The sequence below is a fragment of the Podarcis pityusensis genome (genome assembly GCF_964106645.2).
Source record: "Podarcis pityusensis genome assembly, chromosome: 8".
NCBI lineage: Eukaryota > Metazoa > Chordata > Lepidosauria > Squamata > Lacertidae > Podarcis > Podarcis pityusensis.
The window spans coordinates 37,009,691-37,025,996 of record NC_138033.1 but is presented as its reverse complement, the minus strand read 5'-3'; the positions used below and the strand labels follow the sequence as shown (position 1 = coordinate 37,025,996).

The following is a 16,306-nucleotide window of genomic DNA, read 5'->3' as shown; positions in this document are numbered from 1 at the left end:
TTTTCCTCTGCTTCACACTGTTCCCAGGAGACAGAGATGTTTCCTGGCTCCAGCAAGTCAAGGAAAGCAAACCACTTAGGTTTTTTATTTTTCAAAAATAAAATAAAAAAACCTCAACAACAACCCTGACACAGTCAGATGATCTTCTTGGGAGATGCCCTCCTCCTGTTTCCTTGTAGACAGTCCAAATGTTTGAAACATCCCAAGTTATGTTATTCTTCAGATAAAGGATATTTCAAGACACAAAGAAAACACAGTAGCTTTGGCTGATTGCTAAATGAAACCACATGACTGTTGGGATAGGGCTGGGCTTAGCGGTTTGGTGTTTTTTTAAAAAAAATGTCCTGATGGGTTGGAGCATCTTTTCCCAGTGTTTGCTGGCTCTCACTACCAATTCCATTACTGGATGCATTCTAACAGAATTCATTTTTTTATTATTATTAAAAAAGATGGAATGAGATATCAGCAGGAAGAAAGCACTCCAGTAGGAGAAGCCACATCTGCCACACCACATGCACATTGTAGGTTTGAGCCAGTCCACCACAGACATGGCACTTGCACACAGAGGAATCCCATAGGGCACAGCAGGCCTGCATTCAGCACACCAGGCCATGACTAAGCCTGCATGCCTGCCATTCCTTGTAACAGGAGCAGCCTGGTGTTCTAAGTACTCATACCCAGGGGAGTGGTAGGGCTGTACTATTGCTTATGGCAGCCTTCCCCAACCTGGTGCCCTTCGGATGCTGAAATCAACAACTCTCTCCATCCCTGCCCATTGGCCATGATGGGAGCTAATGGGAGTTGAAGTCCAAAACCTCAGGACAGGTGGCTGGAAGGCTGCTTTATGAAGATCCTCTCATGTGCAAGGACAGCATGGAGAGTGGGACCAGATCCAAGTCTTGTATCTTGAAAGGTCTGGGATATTACCTCCCCTAAGTAGGCCAACACCCGGTATTTAACATAGCATATTGAATTAATTCAACCAAAGTACTGACAGCAGCTCAGGATCAATGGGAATGCCTTCTCCAGACCAGACCAGTCTCTGCTCTGCATAAGAGGCCTTGTTAACATGGCCTGAAGATACCCACCTCATAGTGGAGCAGAGTAGGGCATTCTCCATAGTGACACCTACCTTCAGTATAGCCCCCTAAAACAGGTTTGCAGACCACATTATGAAAACGTGATGAAAGACTGTAGCTCCACAGCAGAGCACACACTTTGCACACAGATAATCCAGTTTAATCCCCAGCATCTCCATTTTAAATTCTCAAGCAGGCAGAGCATGAGAAAGCCCCCAAGGCTTTAGAGAGGTGCTGCCAGTCAGAGTGGGTGAGTCTGATCTAGATGGATTATTAGACTAATTCCCCATAAGACAACTTTTGGATGTTTATACAGGTACGGGATAGTGTAAGATGTGATAAGTTAACTCTGCCTTAAACCTTTAAACTCAATGTGCAGCAGCTGTGAAAAAGGCAAACTCCAAGCTAGAGATCATTAGGAAAGGAATTGGGGGGGGGGGGGGACTGCCAATGTCAAATTTATGGTTCAATAGCATTTGGATTATTGTGTGGAGTTCTGGATACCAAACCTCAACATGGACATTGCAGAGTTGGAAAAGGTTAAGAAATGAGCAAGTAGAATGATTAAGGGGATGCAGTGATTTTCTTCATAGGGAAGAAAGGTTGCAGCATTTGGGGACTTCTTAATTTAGAAAAAAGGAGAGTAACAGGTGAGGTTATAAGTCGTTTATAAAATTAGGCATGGCACGAAGAAAGTGGACAGAGAAATGTTTTTCTCCCTCTCTCATAATGCTAGAATTTGTGGATACCCAATGAAGCTGAATATTGGAAGATTCAGGACAGACAAAAGGAAGCACCTCTTCACACAGTGCATAGTTAAACTTTGGAATTTGCTTCCACAGGATTAGATAAATTCAGGGAGGTGTGCTATCAATGGCTGCTAGCCATGATGGCTATGCTGGGTATCCAGAGGCAGAGGCAGTAACGGCTCTGAATCCATTGCTGGAAGAAAGCCACAGGAGGAGTGAGCGTTCATGTGCTCAGGTCCTGCTTGCCTGCTTCCTACAGGCATTTGGGTCACCACTGTGAGAACAGGATACTTGGATCAGATGGGCCTAGAGGGCAGATTCTCATTTTCCTACAAACAGACAAGTCAACCAAGGTCAGATCCCCACAAAAATACTTTCTTCAACAAAAGCAGCCTTTGCTTTAAAAAGTAACCAAAATCTTGTGTTAGCAGATATGAAACTGGAACAATTAGACCAGTGAGGCTGACTGAGGGTACTGGCTGGCAGATGGGAGCAGCAGGTTGGTCAAGACAGGTTTACTTTCACCCCTGGGTCTGCAGTTTTACGATTGCACTGATATATGTAAGCTGCTTCAAGGTTACCTGTGATATAAGGCTGTATTCAAAAAGCCCTAAATAAATAAATGAAAATAATTAAGTAAATGCTTCCATGGATCTGCACTTAAATTTATTTGCTCTAGTACACACAACTGTCGAGCGTTCTCTCCAGTACTACGATTTGTTTTGGAAGATCACAACGACAGCATCATTTGCACCATCAGGTCAACATTTTCCTCCACAAAACTGGCACGCGAAGCAGCAAGATGAAAACCATCCCAGCAATTTCCTCCCTTGGGAAAGGAAAGGATAGCTGGTGCCAAGATACTCTTCCAGACACAGAATGAATACCAGCAGCATCCCACAAAACTCAGAATGCTACCAGAATGCTTTTATAATTCTTATTTAACAGTGTTTGTATATTGCTTGATTGCAGAATTAGCTGCATGGCTTCCACAAAACACAGTAATTGGAAACACTGAAATCTCTGGAGATGGACCTACAGGGAGGATGAGTCAACATGCCAAGGCTGGCAAGATATATTCTTGTGATACACGCAGCCAGCCGAGACACAGCCAGTAACAGACAGTTAGCAAAGCCCAGCCCACAGATTGACAAACTCTGCTCTGAGTTACCAGCCATGAAACCAAAAGCCTGCCAGAGTCATTGTTTTCTAGCCAGCTAAGCAAGATCTACCTGGGGCAAGGAGTGTGGCTGCCAGTCTCTCTCCCATTGCCGATTTTGCACCAGTCATTCTTCAGAGTTAACCAAGAGTTCACACTTTGCAAGCCACAGAACCACTCTGTGACCCATCACTGCAGCCAATAACATTTAATTTCCTAGTTCACGAAGGCAGTAAGCCAGAGTTTGGGCTGTACCACTTCTGATTGCAGGTGGAGACTTACATAGTGGAATGTTCCCCCAAATACCTATTTAAAGCCCTTTCATCTGGAAGACTAGCATGCCAGGAGAACCCATTATCCTATACATGCTATCTTTACATGTGCAAGAGTTTCTCCTCTCCATCATGAAAGGCCACACTTACAAGACACAGACTGAGCCCTACAGTAAACATTAGGAACACTAGACCCCTCACCCATTTTCTTACCTCCTGCCTTCTCAGAACTAGGCAGGAAGAAGGAAGTACAGTTGCTTATTGCTGACATATAATCCAAGGAAATATTTGACTATTTTTCTTAGAGACACCTAGGGCAAATGGGTATAGAAAGCCTACATGTGTCCTTCATGCAACTGATGAAAAGCCAAAACCCAAGCAGGTTTATACTGCAGCTTTAAAGCTATAGCAGTCTGATTAAGGTGGAGGCAATTATGAGAACAGGTTCTCCCTGCCCTGGGACAATGGCATTCAATCTACTTAGCTCCAGGGCATACTTTCCACAGATACTTGTTTGCCGTGAAGTCCTGCACTCTCTAAAGATCAGCCACCATCAAACCTGGTGCTCTGGTTTTAGACTACAACTCCCATCAGCATGGCTGTGCTGCCATCAACCCCAGCTGTTGCTGCTGTTGCTTCTTCACACTTGTTTATTAATGTTTATTATTTCATTTATTGCCTTCTAAACCACCATCTCAAGGCAATTTACATATAAAACAATTAAGAATAGGTAGAAACACAAAAACAAGGAATGCATGCTCTTGAATGCCCTCACTGCCCCCATGTGAACTTGGGTTACAGCCTAAACTAGAATACCAAGCAATCTCCTTTAACTGCAGCAATATAGGGGAAGATGTGATGGGCACGCAGGGGGGCTTGGCATTTGGCCAATTATAAAGGATTTGGTCAACTGACCAGTCATAGGGTCATAGAATCACACAATCTAGTCCGACCCCCTGCAATGCAGGAATATGCAGCTGTCCCAAACGGGGATTCAACCTGCAACCCTGGCATTATCAGCACCATGCTCTAACCAACTGAGTTATCCAGCTGATCATATATTTTTTAAACTATTACCCATATGTGTGGCGGGGGAGGAGTATTTTAATCATCAACAAAGCTTGGCACCCATGTTCACCACAAAAGCAACCAATCTTGTGAAACAATGAAAATTAAAGTTGCTTCTAATAGTCCCATTACATTTTATAACATTGTTAAAAGATTACGTGAAGGAACATTTGATTTCCTAATTCTCGTGAAGGTGGTAAAACCTGTGTCTGTGCTGTACCACCTCAGGCAGCAAGTGGGGTGGGGGGAGAACCACAAGATGGAATGCTCCTCCAAATAGTATTTAAAATCCTTTCATATGGAAGACTAGCATGTCAGGGAGGAAAATTCTCTTTGACCTGCTAATTTTTTTTTGTGTGTGTGTGTGTGTGTGTGTGTGTGTGTAGGTAGGTAGGTAGGTAGGTGTTTTCCTTTCCTGCAGGGCAGCCCTCCCAACACACAAGCCCCTACCTACATTCTGAAGTGGTACACAGCCAAAACAACAGATGGAGGCCCTTGGTGAGACCTAGGCTTCCATCCACCTCCCTATAGTCTGCCTCCTCAGAAATGATGTGGGGAAAGCAGTGGCGTAGCGTGGGGGGTGCCAGGGGTGCCAGCCGCACCGGGCGCAACACCTGGGGGGGCGCGAGTCCAGAGGGAAGGGACATGCAATCGAGGCTTGGTTGGGGTGGGGGGTCGTCGTCTCCGCCACTGCTTCTGTTTTCCGCTGCGCTGAGGCGAGCTGGGCGCGGCCAGGCATGCAAGCGCAGCGCCTGGCCAAGCGCTGCAGCCTGGGGAGCCTTAGCGCCTCGCCGTCGGCGGCGCAGCCGTTGCCCAAGCTCGACAACTCGTGGAGGGCGCCTCTCTCTCTCTCTCTCTCTCTCTCTCTCTCTCTGCCTGGAGGGGAGGGGCTTTCCCTGCTCTTTGTTCCGTTTGAGCAAACACAGCAACGAAACAGAGCTGGGTGGGCAGTAAGACCATGAGGCAGAATGCAGGAAAGCAGCCACTTCCTCTTTTCAGGTTTCCCTTCTCTGGTACCTACCCACCCACGTTTATTGCGAGGGAAATCTAGCTGACTGCAGGGAAGGGGTTGGGTGCATGTAATGTGTGACAAAGGCATCAGGTGTACGTCTTGGGTGGAAAGGGTATAAGGGTGGGGAGGTAGAGTGCATTTAAAAAAACCAAAACATTGTGGATTTAAACAAGGAAAATGTAGCATAATCTACTGTTTGTAAGGGCCCTTTGGGATTGGTTTTACCCATCTCAGACAGTTAGCTCATAGTGTAAATAAAGATGGCTGTTGTTTACATTTTTTTAATAAAAGCATCAACAACGATCCTTTTGCACGGTCTGTTGTGCTGTGTTGCAGAACTTTTTGCAGTTGCAGGATTAGGGATGGTGTTCTGTGCTACAGTGGCGTAGCGTGGGGGGTGCAGGCTGGGCTGGCCACACCGGGCGCAACATCTGGGGGGCCGCGCTCCACGGGTTAGGGGGCTCAAAATCCACGGGTTAGGGGGCGCAAATTACTTGCCTTGCCCCGGGTGCTGACAATCCACGCTACGCCACTGGGGGAAAGGGTAGGGAGAGCAGCTTACCTCACAAATGGTACCACTGTGAAGCACAAGAGACACACGCTACCACCTACGAGGTGGCATTCTAGGTTTCATGGGCCATTTAGTCAAATAATTAAGGGGCCAATTGATGCTGTCATTCAGGGAATTCTGTCTGCTCTCAACTGATATTCACACTGAGGAATCCCTGACAGAGTGAAGGGCCATCTTGACTTCCCAGAAAGGAGGATTCCATATATGAGTCCTGTCATCAGGGGCCACAGCAGAAAAGCACCCCCGGCTTTCCAATCAGTTCCTCAGAAACCAACCCATCAGGTGACCTCAAAGAACAATATTCTAAGGGCAGCCCCACACAGAAGTACAGCCAAAACAAATTTAATAACGTTTAGAAAGCAACGCAAATAGCATACCAACTAGAGCTAAAACTTGAGAGACCCACATTCAATTTCCCAGTCAGTCACAAAGTTCACTGGGTGACCTTAGCTCTCAGCCTATCCTACCTCACAGGATTGTTGCGAGGATATACTTGGGAGGGATAACTTTTGAGTTCCTTGGAGAGAAGGGAAGGCATTTGCTATGAGCAAATCAATGTAATACAGTTCCCCTTAGCCTGGCAGGACAATTCAGAAAAAGTTACAGCAGATTGCCTCAGCAGAGTCTGACAAGATTTGCAGTTCAGATCCTCAGGCTGGCATCAAATTGGCAAAAGGTGGTCTACAATTCTGAAAACTGCTGAGTGGTTCAGTGCTCCAGCCTCTGAGCCATTCCTGGCATCAAGGTAACTAAAGCCATTTCAGTCCCAAAACTGGATTGGATATCAGACTGAAATGGGTCAACAGAAGTGGCATCACCCCAAAAATCCTGAACTTGAGTCAACAGTCCATACACATTGCCCCGAAATGGATAATGGTTGATCTTTTACTGCCCATTTGAAAGGAAGGGAGGGAGATCAGCTGAATGAATGAATGAATAAAATTAAGATTTTTTTTTTTTCCAATGGAGTGGGAACTAGAAAGGAGGAAAGCAGAGGATGAACTTCAGCTTTCAAACTAGATGGCGGAACTTCCTTGCTTATGGAGGCATTTGTCACCCTCTCTGCCAGTTTTTGTTTGTTTGTTTTGTTCTTAAAATATTTTTTATTAAAGATCATGTCTTGTCTCTTTTTCAGGTTGTAGAATCTTTTTGACATTTGAAGTGAGACATTAATAATGTTGTATACAGAATAAAGTTGGGGCAGAAGGAGAAGGGGGAGGGGTGGCTATACTTGGTGTATATGTGGTTTTTATGTCAGCTTCACTTGGGTAGGTTCTTTTTCTATTTATTATATTTCCTTGGTGGTGAGAGAGGTTGGAGGAGGCCCAGGGCATGGCTGGTTGTCTTTAGTTGGCTGCACTAAGATCTGTTTGTGGGCGGAGGGGATTGTTGGGTCAAATTAGCCATACTGATTTCAGTGTTCAAAACTCCCGTTGTTCTAGGCGCATTTTGCGACAGGGAATTTCATTAGCATGAGCAGTTTCTGAGCTCTGGATGCAGTACTGCACCTAAGATTTCAGATTAAAACTGCAGAGTGGAAGGAAAGGAGGACCTTTTTCTGCCTCCCCGCCTACATCTACTCTCTGAAGACTGGAGAAAAGACCCCCTTAAGAATATTAGGGGGGTGGGCAGGGGAAGGACTAGACCATGTGAAAAATGAACATAACATTTTAGCTGCAGTTCATTCATTTTCAGCTTTGTGTTCTTGTTATAAAAAAAGTATGCTTAGACATTCCGTTATTGCGCCAATAACCTAGGTTTAAGGTGTCATTTAGCTCCTGGCTTTCATAGCTCAGTTTCTAACACTGATTGATTTGTATGCTGTTGGTGGGTTCTTGCTGTTGTCCTGTTGGGCTACGTATGTAATAAAGGGGAGCCATACCAGGGTGAAGGCATCCTCTTCTCTGCCAGTTCTGACCTGGCCAGCCTAACAAGCTGGAACTGGCAAGGACTGAGTTTGTACATATGGATCAGCCATGCACTTCCCCCCAAGAACCTTAGGCTTGCACAAGTTGAAAAGAATCTGTAAGAGCCAGCAGAAAGCTGCAGGAGGCAGCACGTCAACTGGATTGATCTCTCAGCACAGAATCCAGCAACGCAGGATGAAAATATTTCCACTCCTATATTTTTCCATGAGAAACAAAATCCATTTTTTAAGAACACCTGTTTCATACAATTAGTGACATAGTGACTACATCACAGTAATCCTTGGTAGTCTTGCTTTACCAGGACCACAAAAGCATGCCATACTCCCAGAGAGCTGCTCCCAGCCAAGAACAAACTTTGACTACATCTCGTGGTTAAGGAGGAAAGAGCTTAAGCATGATCCCGGGTTTGGACAACACACTAAGCCAAATTTTGGCTTAGCTGCTCCCTGCATCTAAACTATACAACAAGATGCCCTCCACAGCTGGTATTCAGAGGGAGACTCTTCCACAGAAGATGCAACATCTCAATTCACCACATGAACCAAGTTAAGAGATGCAGGCAGGCCTATACTTCCAGATGTTAAGCAATCCATGTACAAATACTTCTCTTTCTACAGTGAAAAAACCTTCCAACCCAAGCCCCGATCTACCCAATTCCTGGCTGAAAGACCTTGCATGACTTCTCATGTTGCACAAGTCTAGGCAGCCCCATCACTTGCCGTGGAGTAGCTAATCTAGCCTCTGGCCCCCCAGGCCACGACAGTCTTCTCTGGCTTGGTTGCTTTCCTCATTGAAAGAGGGAGAGAGGGAGAGCTCTACAGATTTTGCAGCCATACCTTAGGCTAACCTTCCTCATTCTGGTGCCCTCCAGATATTAAAAGACTACCAGTTCCCCTCAGACGTGCCTTAATGGCTGGGAATGACGGGAGTTTGTAGTCCAAAGCTATCATTCCATCAGGCTGCCTCAGTGGTAGAGATGGGAAGCTGTTTCATCAGGCACCTCCTACCCTTGAACTGTGCCAGCCGGTCGCTGTAAGAGCAACTGCTTTAGAACTGTTGCTTGAGTTTGATTCCCTCCCCTCTTCCTCCTTGTTCCTTTCCCCTTGGGTTTTGTTTTCTTTTTCAATTGTAAGCTTCAAGGCAAGGACTGTCTTGCTTTAACTGACTGTATTACAAGCCACTCCAGAAGCCTCTTTTTTTGCGGAAAAGAGGGAGACAAATGGTCTAAATCAATGAATCCTAAAACACCTGGAGGGCACTAGGTTGGGGAAGCTTGCATTACGCCCCTTTAGCACTGTGAACAGCAGGACATGAAATCTTCATTCAAGAGCTGCAGGACATGGAGAAACACTGCTTCAAATCTCTTATGCTCCAGCGCTTGGGAGGTGGAGGGACTGCCAGCAATTGCACCAGGACCCAAGCCAGGAGGGGGGCAGACTCTGAGGTTATATGAAAAAGAGAGAGGTAGGTCTCTAAGCCCTCCTAGAAGGAAAGTTAGGAAGCAAAGTGGATGCGTACCCTTCTAAACAATTTCTGTGAGTTGAGTTCAGTTGAGCTAGGCTGACTTCTCCCACCTGCCAGTGAGCGACATCAGAGCTGTAACTGACAGAGGAGTTGTTTGGACACCACACTCTGGTATCCCTAGGGTTCCAAAGATGTGCTTTTCTCTCCTGTAGTGTACAGGCAACTCTCAGTTTGTAGCATTCAATGCACACATCACCGTGCATGCCATGTCTGGCACCTGAAGAGGGCAGAACGGGGTGGGCTTACATGCACTCTGCAGATGTGCACAATGACCCGGGACGTAACCCCCCTGTAAATGGTGTGTGTGTTGCCTGTACTTTTCTATTCTGCTAATGTCACATTTTCTAATCCTTAGATTCTCTCTTCATTTGCCCTCCTTTTTTTCCTAGGAACCAGGATGCCTCTTTCCTGTGGTGGGTTTATCTGAGATCAGGTACACCCTCTAAATCTGTTTCTGCAAATAATAATCCACAGTACATGCAGGTGAATATTAAAGAATCTCCCTGCCCCCCCCCTTTAAAGCAAAATGTAAAAACTTCACACAGAGGCTTAGACATGCCTCTTTCAGTATAGGACCTAAGCTCCAGGCACTCATGAAGAATTCACTGTGTAGTTAGCTTACACTACAAAATCCACCTCAAATGCCCCAAGCCTCACCTTGCTTCAGGTTAGGGACCCTTCACTTAGCAGAGCAGCAGTGGCACAGGCAACCAGGCCAGGCAGGCATGAAGCCCTGCGACTTTTCAGCCTGCATGCCTCTTATAGCAGAGGCCAAAAGTGGCTCCTGCACAGCTCACACAGCAGTGCAGCAGGTTAGGGACAAAGCACTGCCACCAATTTCACAGCAGGGGCAGCAATATCATTGCCTAGATCACCATTTGCCAATCCCCTGCCCGGCACATAAGCTTTTTGCACGTGAGAAAGAAAACCACCAACTAAGCTAAGCAAAAGAAGAGGCATGCACGGCCAAAGGCCCAACCATCACTTTTACAGTGGTAGCTCTGGTTAAGTACTTAATTCGTTCCGGAGGTCCGTTCTTAACATGAAACTATTCTTAACCTGAAGCACCACTTTAGCTAATGGGGCCTCCTGCTGCCGCCGCGCCGCCGGAGCACGATTTCTGTTCTCATCCTGAAGCAAAGTTCTTAACCTGAGGTACTATTTCTGGGTTAGCGGAGTCTGTAACCTGAAGCATATGTAACCTGAAGCGTATGTAACCCAAGGTACCACTGTACTTTGAAAAGTTTCAATATGACCAACCAGAACATTATAATAGTGAGCAAGCTTCTGAGCCCACCAGAGTTCTTCGGCAGAGTTGTGAAAGTTAAGCAGCGGGCAGAGGGGAGATTTTGTTTGGTGTTGAATCCAGAATGCCTCACTGCGTTGGTTACAAGTTCATTTCTTCCATCTTGCTCAAAAAATTGTGGGTGGCCCAGGAGAGGGCATTCTTTGAAGCAACCCCTAGATTGTGGAATTCCCTCCCCGCAGAGGTCACCTGGCACCTTTACTATATTTGTTGTTTAGTCGTGTCCAACTCTTCATGACCCCATGGACCAGAGAACGCCAGGCACTCCTGTCTTCCACTGCCTCCCGCAGTTTGGTCAAACTCATGTTGGTAGCTTTGAGAACACTGTCCAACCATCTCGTCCTCTGTCGTCCCCTTCTCCTTGTGCCCTCCATCTTTCCCAACATCAGGGTCTTTTCCAGGGAGTCTTCTCTTCTCATGAGGTGGCCAAAGTATTGGAGCCTCCGCTTCATGATCTGCCCTTCTAGTGAGCACTCAGGGCTGATTTCCTTAAGAATGGAGTGGTTTGATCTTCTTGCAGTCCATGGGACTCTCAAGAGTATTCTCCAGCACCATAATTCAAAAGCATCAATTCTTCGGCGATCAGCCTTCTTGATGGTTCAGCTCTCACTTCCATACATCATTACTGGGAAAACCATAACTTTAACTATACAGACCTTTGTCGGCAAGGTGATGTCTCTGCTTTTTAAGATGCTGTCTAGGTTTGTCATTGCTTTTCTCCCAAGAAGCAGGCGTCTTTTAATTTTGTGACTGCTGTCACCATCTGCAGTGATTATGGAGCCCAAGAAAGTAAAATCTCTCACTCCATTTCTTCCCCTTCTATTTGCCAGGAGGTGATGGCAAATAGCTTTATATAGCTATTTATATTATTATATAAAGGTAAAGGTATAGGGACCCCTGACCATTAGGCCCAGTTGTGACAGACTCTGGGGTTGCGGCGCTCATCTCACTTTATTGGCCGAGGGAGCTGGCATTTGTCCGCAGACAGCTTCCGGGTCATGTGGCCAGCATGAGTAAGCCGCTTCTGGCGAACCAGAGCAGCACACGGAAACACCGTTTACCTTCCCGCTGGAGCAGTACCTATTTATCTACTTGCACTTTGACGTGCTTTCAAACTGCTAGGTTGGCAGGAGCAGGGACCGAACAACGGGAGATCACCCCGTCGCGGGGATTCGAACTGCCAACCTTCTGATCGGCAAGTCCTAGGCTCTGTGGTTTAACCCACAGCGCCACCCACGTCCCTTTTATATTATTATATAGCTTTCAGCAAATGCTGAAGATGCACTTCTTTACCCCTGACCTTTGACACCTGAAATGTCTGCTTCCAAGAGTTGGACCCACCCTATTCTGGAGAATGTAGCATGTTTTATGTGCTTTTAATTCTGAATTTTAAATTGCTGCAACCAGGACTCTGGTGAAGGGCAGGTAATAAATTTAATGATACTACTACTACCCCTACCATTACCACCAATAATAATTTATGCTGTGGCTATGGGGCTTGTCATGCAGAGTTCCCACTCCTTGGAAATGACCACTACACCCCTGAATGCACTAAATGTGGTTTTACACAAATCCCTTCTCCATCTGGCCACAGAAGGACTTGAAGCCTGGTGACCTTTGGAGATGACAGGAGCACCTCTTTTGATCAGTCCCTTATCACACATCCTTGCAAATAAATCATGGGTGCTCCTAGCCCTCAGCTTATTTACTTATTTACTTGAAGCCGGTTGTTAGCCTTTGCAGACCTGCTCTTGTATGTTTATGCCTCAACAGCTCCAAAAAGGGAGGGGGGGGGAAACTACAAATTCTCATCCAGCTAACAAAAGATCTGCTTGCTGGCTGCCCAAAGACAAGCATGCAAGTAGATATTTGCACCCGACTGTAGCTTCAGTCTCTGTTCAGCAAAACACAAACGTGAAACATTTCAAATAAGTAAATAAAGTCAGCAACCCTGAAGAAAGTCAGTGGAATGCAATAGTCATTTCTTCCGGCACCTAAGAATTAAGGAAGAGGAATTTCTGCAGCCTTTGCAAGATTTGCCTGGGCAAGAACAAGGCACACAAGGATGCGGGTAGTCAGAAATGGGAGCAACATGTTCCAAACATTTTCTAAGCACTAAGCTTGCATTTGCTTACTCTCACCTTCTGCTATCCTCCTCTCTTCTCCCTCCCCCCCCCCCAGCTGCATCAAAGCCTAGACTGTAAGCACCATGGGGCAGGGAACAAACACAGCTGATGATACTATGACCCCAAACTGATTCATTTGACTTAATGTGAAATTAAGAAACATGCTTGCAGCCACACGCTCTCAATGAGAATTACCATGACTAGACATGGCTGGGATTGCGCGACAGAAGCCGCCCTCAGGAGGCACCCACTTATTATTTTAATTGAAGAGGATTTGAGTGAATTGCAAATGAGTCTAGCAAGACCCTATGCTGGATTTACACCCCCACGCACAAAAGCAAATTTAAAAAATGAGCACACTTTAGAGCACCAGCTTTGTATGCAGAAGGTTCAGGGTTCAAGTCCTGGGATCTCCAGCTGTGGTTGGTAGAAATTCCTTGCCTGGAGGGTCAATACTGAATTTGATGGACCAAAGACAGAAGGCATCAAGGCCTACCGGTGTGGTGTAGTGGTTAATGTGTTGGAATACTAAGCCCTGGGAGACCAGGGTTCAAATCCCCACTCAGCCATGAAGCTCCCTGAGTGACTTTGGGCCAGTCACTGCCTCTCAGTCTAACATACCTCACAGGACTGTTGTGGGAATTAAACGTTAAGAAATAAGCAGAAGGCACCAGGTTCAGTCCCCAGGTAGGGCTCGGAGAGACTTCCTGCCTGAACCCCTGAAGAGATGCTGCCAGTCTGTGTAGGCAACACAGGCTCCGTATAGGAACATGCCCTATACGGAGAGCCTCTTGCCTGCTTCCTCTTGAATGCCACCGTCTCAAGAAGAGCCCCCCCCCCCGCAGTCCTGTCCCGCAAAGGCACTCACCGAAGTACTCCTTTTTCATGTGCATCTCCAGCTCCTTCTCCAGCTCCAACGTGAGCGCCTCCAGCCTCCGCTCCACCTGGCTGGGCCCGCTCTCCCTCGACGGCGTCACCTGGTAGGGGAGCCGGAACTTAGAGACGGCCGCCGCGCCTTTGGCGGCCGGCGAGCCGTAGGACAGCGAGGAGACGGCGGCGTCGGGGCCCCCGAGGGCAACCGGCGGCGCCTGGGCGTGCAGCCTCGGGTAGGCATCCGCCGCCGCCTGCTCAGCCAGCAACAGAAGGCCCTCCTCGGGCAGGAGCGAGGCCCGCGGCGACGGCAGCTGGAACTCCGGGTAGGCGCCCATCGAGCCCCGGGAGCTGCGCGAGCTGTGGCTGGAGATGCTGGAGCGCGGGCTGGCCAGAGCCGCCGCGATGGCCCCCGACGCCATGGCCGCCGCTGTAGCCGGCCCGGTTCCGTGGCGCCCAGCCGCTGAGGCTGCCACCTCCAGCTCGACGGCGCCGGCCAAGGAGGAGCGCGGGCTGATGTGCCGCTGGTCGTAGCCCATGCTGATGCCGCTGGTGCGGTTGCTGCTCGGCTTGCTCCCGCTGCCACCCCCGCCGCCGTCGGAAGAGCTGGTCAGGCTGGCGCGCGGGCTGGAGTGCTTGCTCGTGTCGCTGGCCGTGCTGGCGTAGCTGGAGCGCGGGCTCAGCGCCGAAGACGCCTCGACGGCCCCGGCTATCAAGCTGCCCCGCGGGCTGGCCAACGGGCCGCCGCCACCGTAGCACGTCGAGGCCCGCGGGCTGGCTCCCCCGCCGCCGCCTCCTTTGCAGCGCGGGTAGCCTTCGGCCGAGTAGCGCTTGTAGCAAGGCAGCGCCACCTCGGAGCGCGGACACGAGCCGTCCTCGGCGCCGCCGTTGAGGGAGCGCAGCGGGAGGCACGACGACTGAGGAGCCTCTGCCGACGGGTACGGCGGCGGCGGGCCCAGCGTGGTGCAGACGCCGCCGCCGCCGTTCAGCTGCTTCTTGGCCCGCCCGTCCAGCTCCGACGGCGGCTGGTGGTCTCTCCTGCGGCGGCCGAGCCCCTCGTCGTAGAGCGCCAGCTCCGCCATCAACTTGCTGGCTTTCCCCAAGCCCTCCTCGTACCTCTCCATGCCGGCGGGAGGAGGAGGAGGAGAGGCGGCGGCGCCGCCGCCGCCCTCGCGCGCTCCAGACGGCAAAGTTTAGCAGAAGCCGCCGCGGCCCGACGCCCGGTGCCGCCTCGCAAGCGCTGCCTCCGGCTACAAGAGAGTCACCTCCCAGGCATCCCGCCCCGAGGCTCTCACCATGAACCGAAGCTCGCCAGGCAGGCAGAGCGGCCGGCGGGCCGGCGGGTGGGGGGCGGGAGGGAGAGGCGGCGTTGTCGGGGAAGCGTCCCCGCCCGCCTGCGCGAAGTTTGCTGGGGCCAGTCAATGGCGCGCTCGGCGGAGGAATTTGCACTTCGAGGCTGCCCGGCTGGATGACTGGCCGGCCTCCTCCTCCTCCTCCTCCTCCTCCTCAGCTCGGCTCTCCCCCGCCCGGCTGGGCTCCAAGATCCGGGGCGGGAGGGCCCGAGGCAGCGCCGGGCTGCTCCTTTGTGCGGCGAGGGAGGGAGGGACTTCTTTGTGTGGGGCAGGAATGCGAGGAGGAGGAGAAGGAAGGAGACGGGGCGCTGCGTCCCTCTGGAATGTAGTTAATACCGAAGCCAAACAATGACTTTAACCAAGTCAGCCCCCGAGGGGGGGGGGACGCCGGGCGGGAGGAGCCGCCGCTGGAGGAGCTGCCCCCCCCGCATTCCCTTCATGTGACTGCGCTCCTCTAGCAGGGAGGGAGGACGCTTAAAAGCAGGGGGGATTCTTTGTGCTGCACGCTCACACCTTGGGAAAGGCCCTACTACTCACTCTTCCATGCTCCCGGATGCTGCCTCGCCAGAGCCCATTGAATGGGCCTTTCCCACCCACCCCTGACTGTGCGCCGTGTGCCAAGAGGACCCATGGAAAAGCCAGAGGGGGAATGGTGAGGGGGCTTCCAAGCCCACTGGCCCGCTTCTGCCAGCCATTCCCTCCATCACTTGTGCTGACCTGCAAGGCCACGCCTGGCCTACCAAAGCCCCCTTCCCCATACGGGTCTCCAGAAGGTGTGTCTCATGGTTTCCTTTTTTACTGCTTTGAGCATCTGCCAGGAATCCCTCTCTCCACAGTCCTAGATGGCAGCAAGTTATCCCCACACAAGTTAGGGCCCATGGGGAGGCTCCGTTTGTGAGAACTGCAACCTTCCCAGTTCACACAGGCACACATGCATCCTTTTCTTTATCTATGCTGAGTTGTATGTCCTTGATCAGTAGCAGCTGAATGCGTGAACTAGGTCCGCAGAAAAGCATTGAGTGTACACAGTGCTGTTTTTCTAGAAAAAGGTGCCGGAACTTACCATGAGCGCCTCCCTTGTTGTCTTATCATGGCAATGGTGCCCACCTGAGAGGGGCCGGAACTGAGTTCTGGCTGGAAAAAAAGCCTTGATTATGGGAGGCAGAATGTAAGTTCCATTTCTGGTGCTCAATCTGGTAGGACACATTCCTCCACAAGACTGTGCTGCGTCCTGTAGGCACATGAACCACCCTACATGTGGAGCTAGCAGTTCTTGTGAGCAGCACCTCA

General features: G+C 49.5%; 1 protein-coding gene across 2 annotated transcripts in view; it reads right to left on the bottom strand.

Moving 5' to 3' along the window:
- WTIP (WT1 interacting protein) overlaps positions 1-15,265 on the bottom strand; it is a 58,677-nt gene extending 43,412 nt beyond the window's left edge. For both annotated transcript variants that reach the window (XR_013989632.1, XM_081017025.1), the window contains exon 1: positions 13,663-15,265. Coding sequence is in view for 1 of the 2 variants with exons in the window: in XM_081017025.1 (XP_080873151.1) it covers positions 13,663-14,788 (1,126 nt within the window). In the remaining variant the exon portion in view is untranslated. The remainder of the gene's footprint in view (positions 1-13,662) is intronic.
- Positions 15,266-16,306: the final 1,041 nt, after the last annotated feature.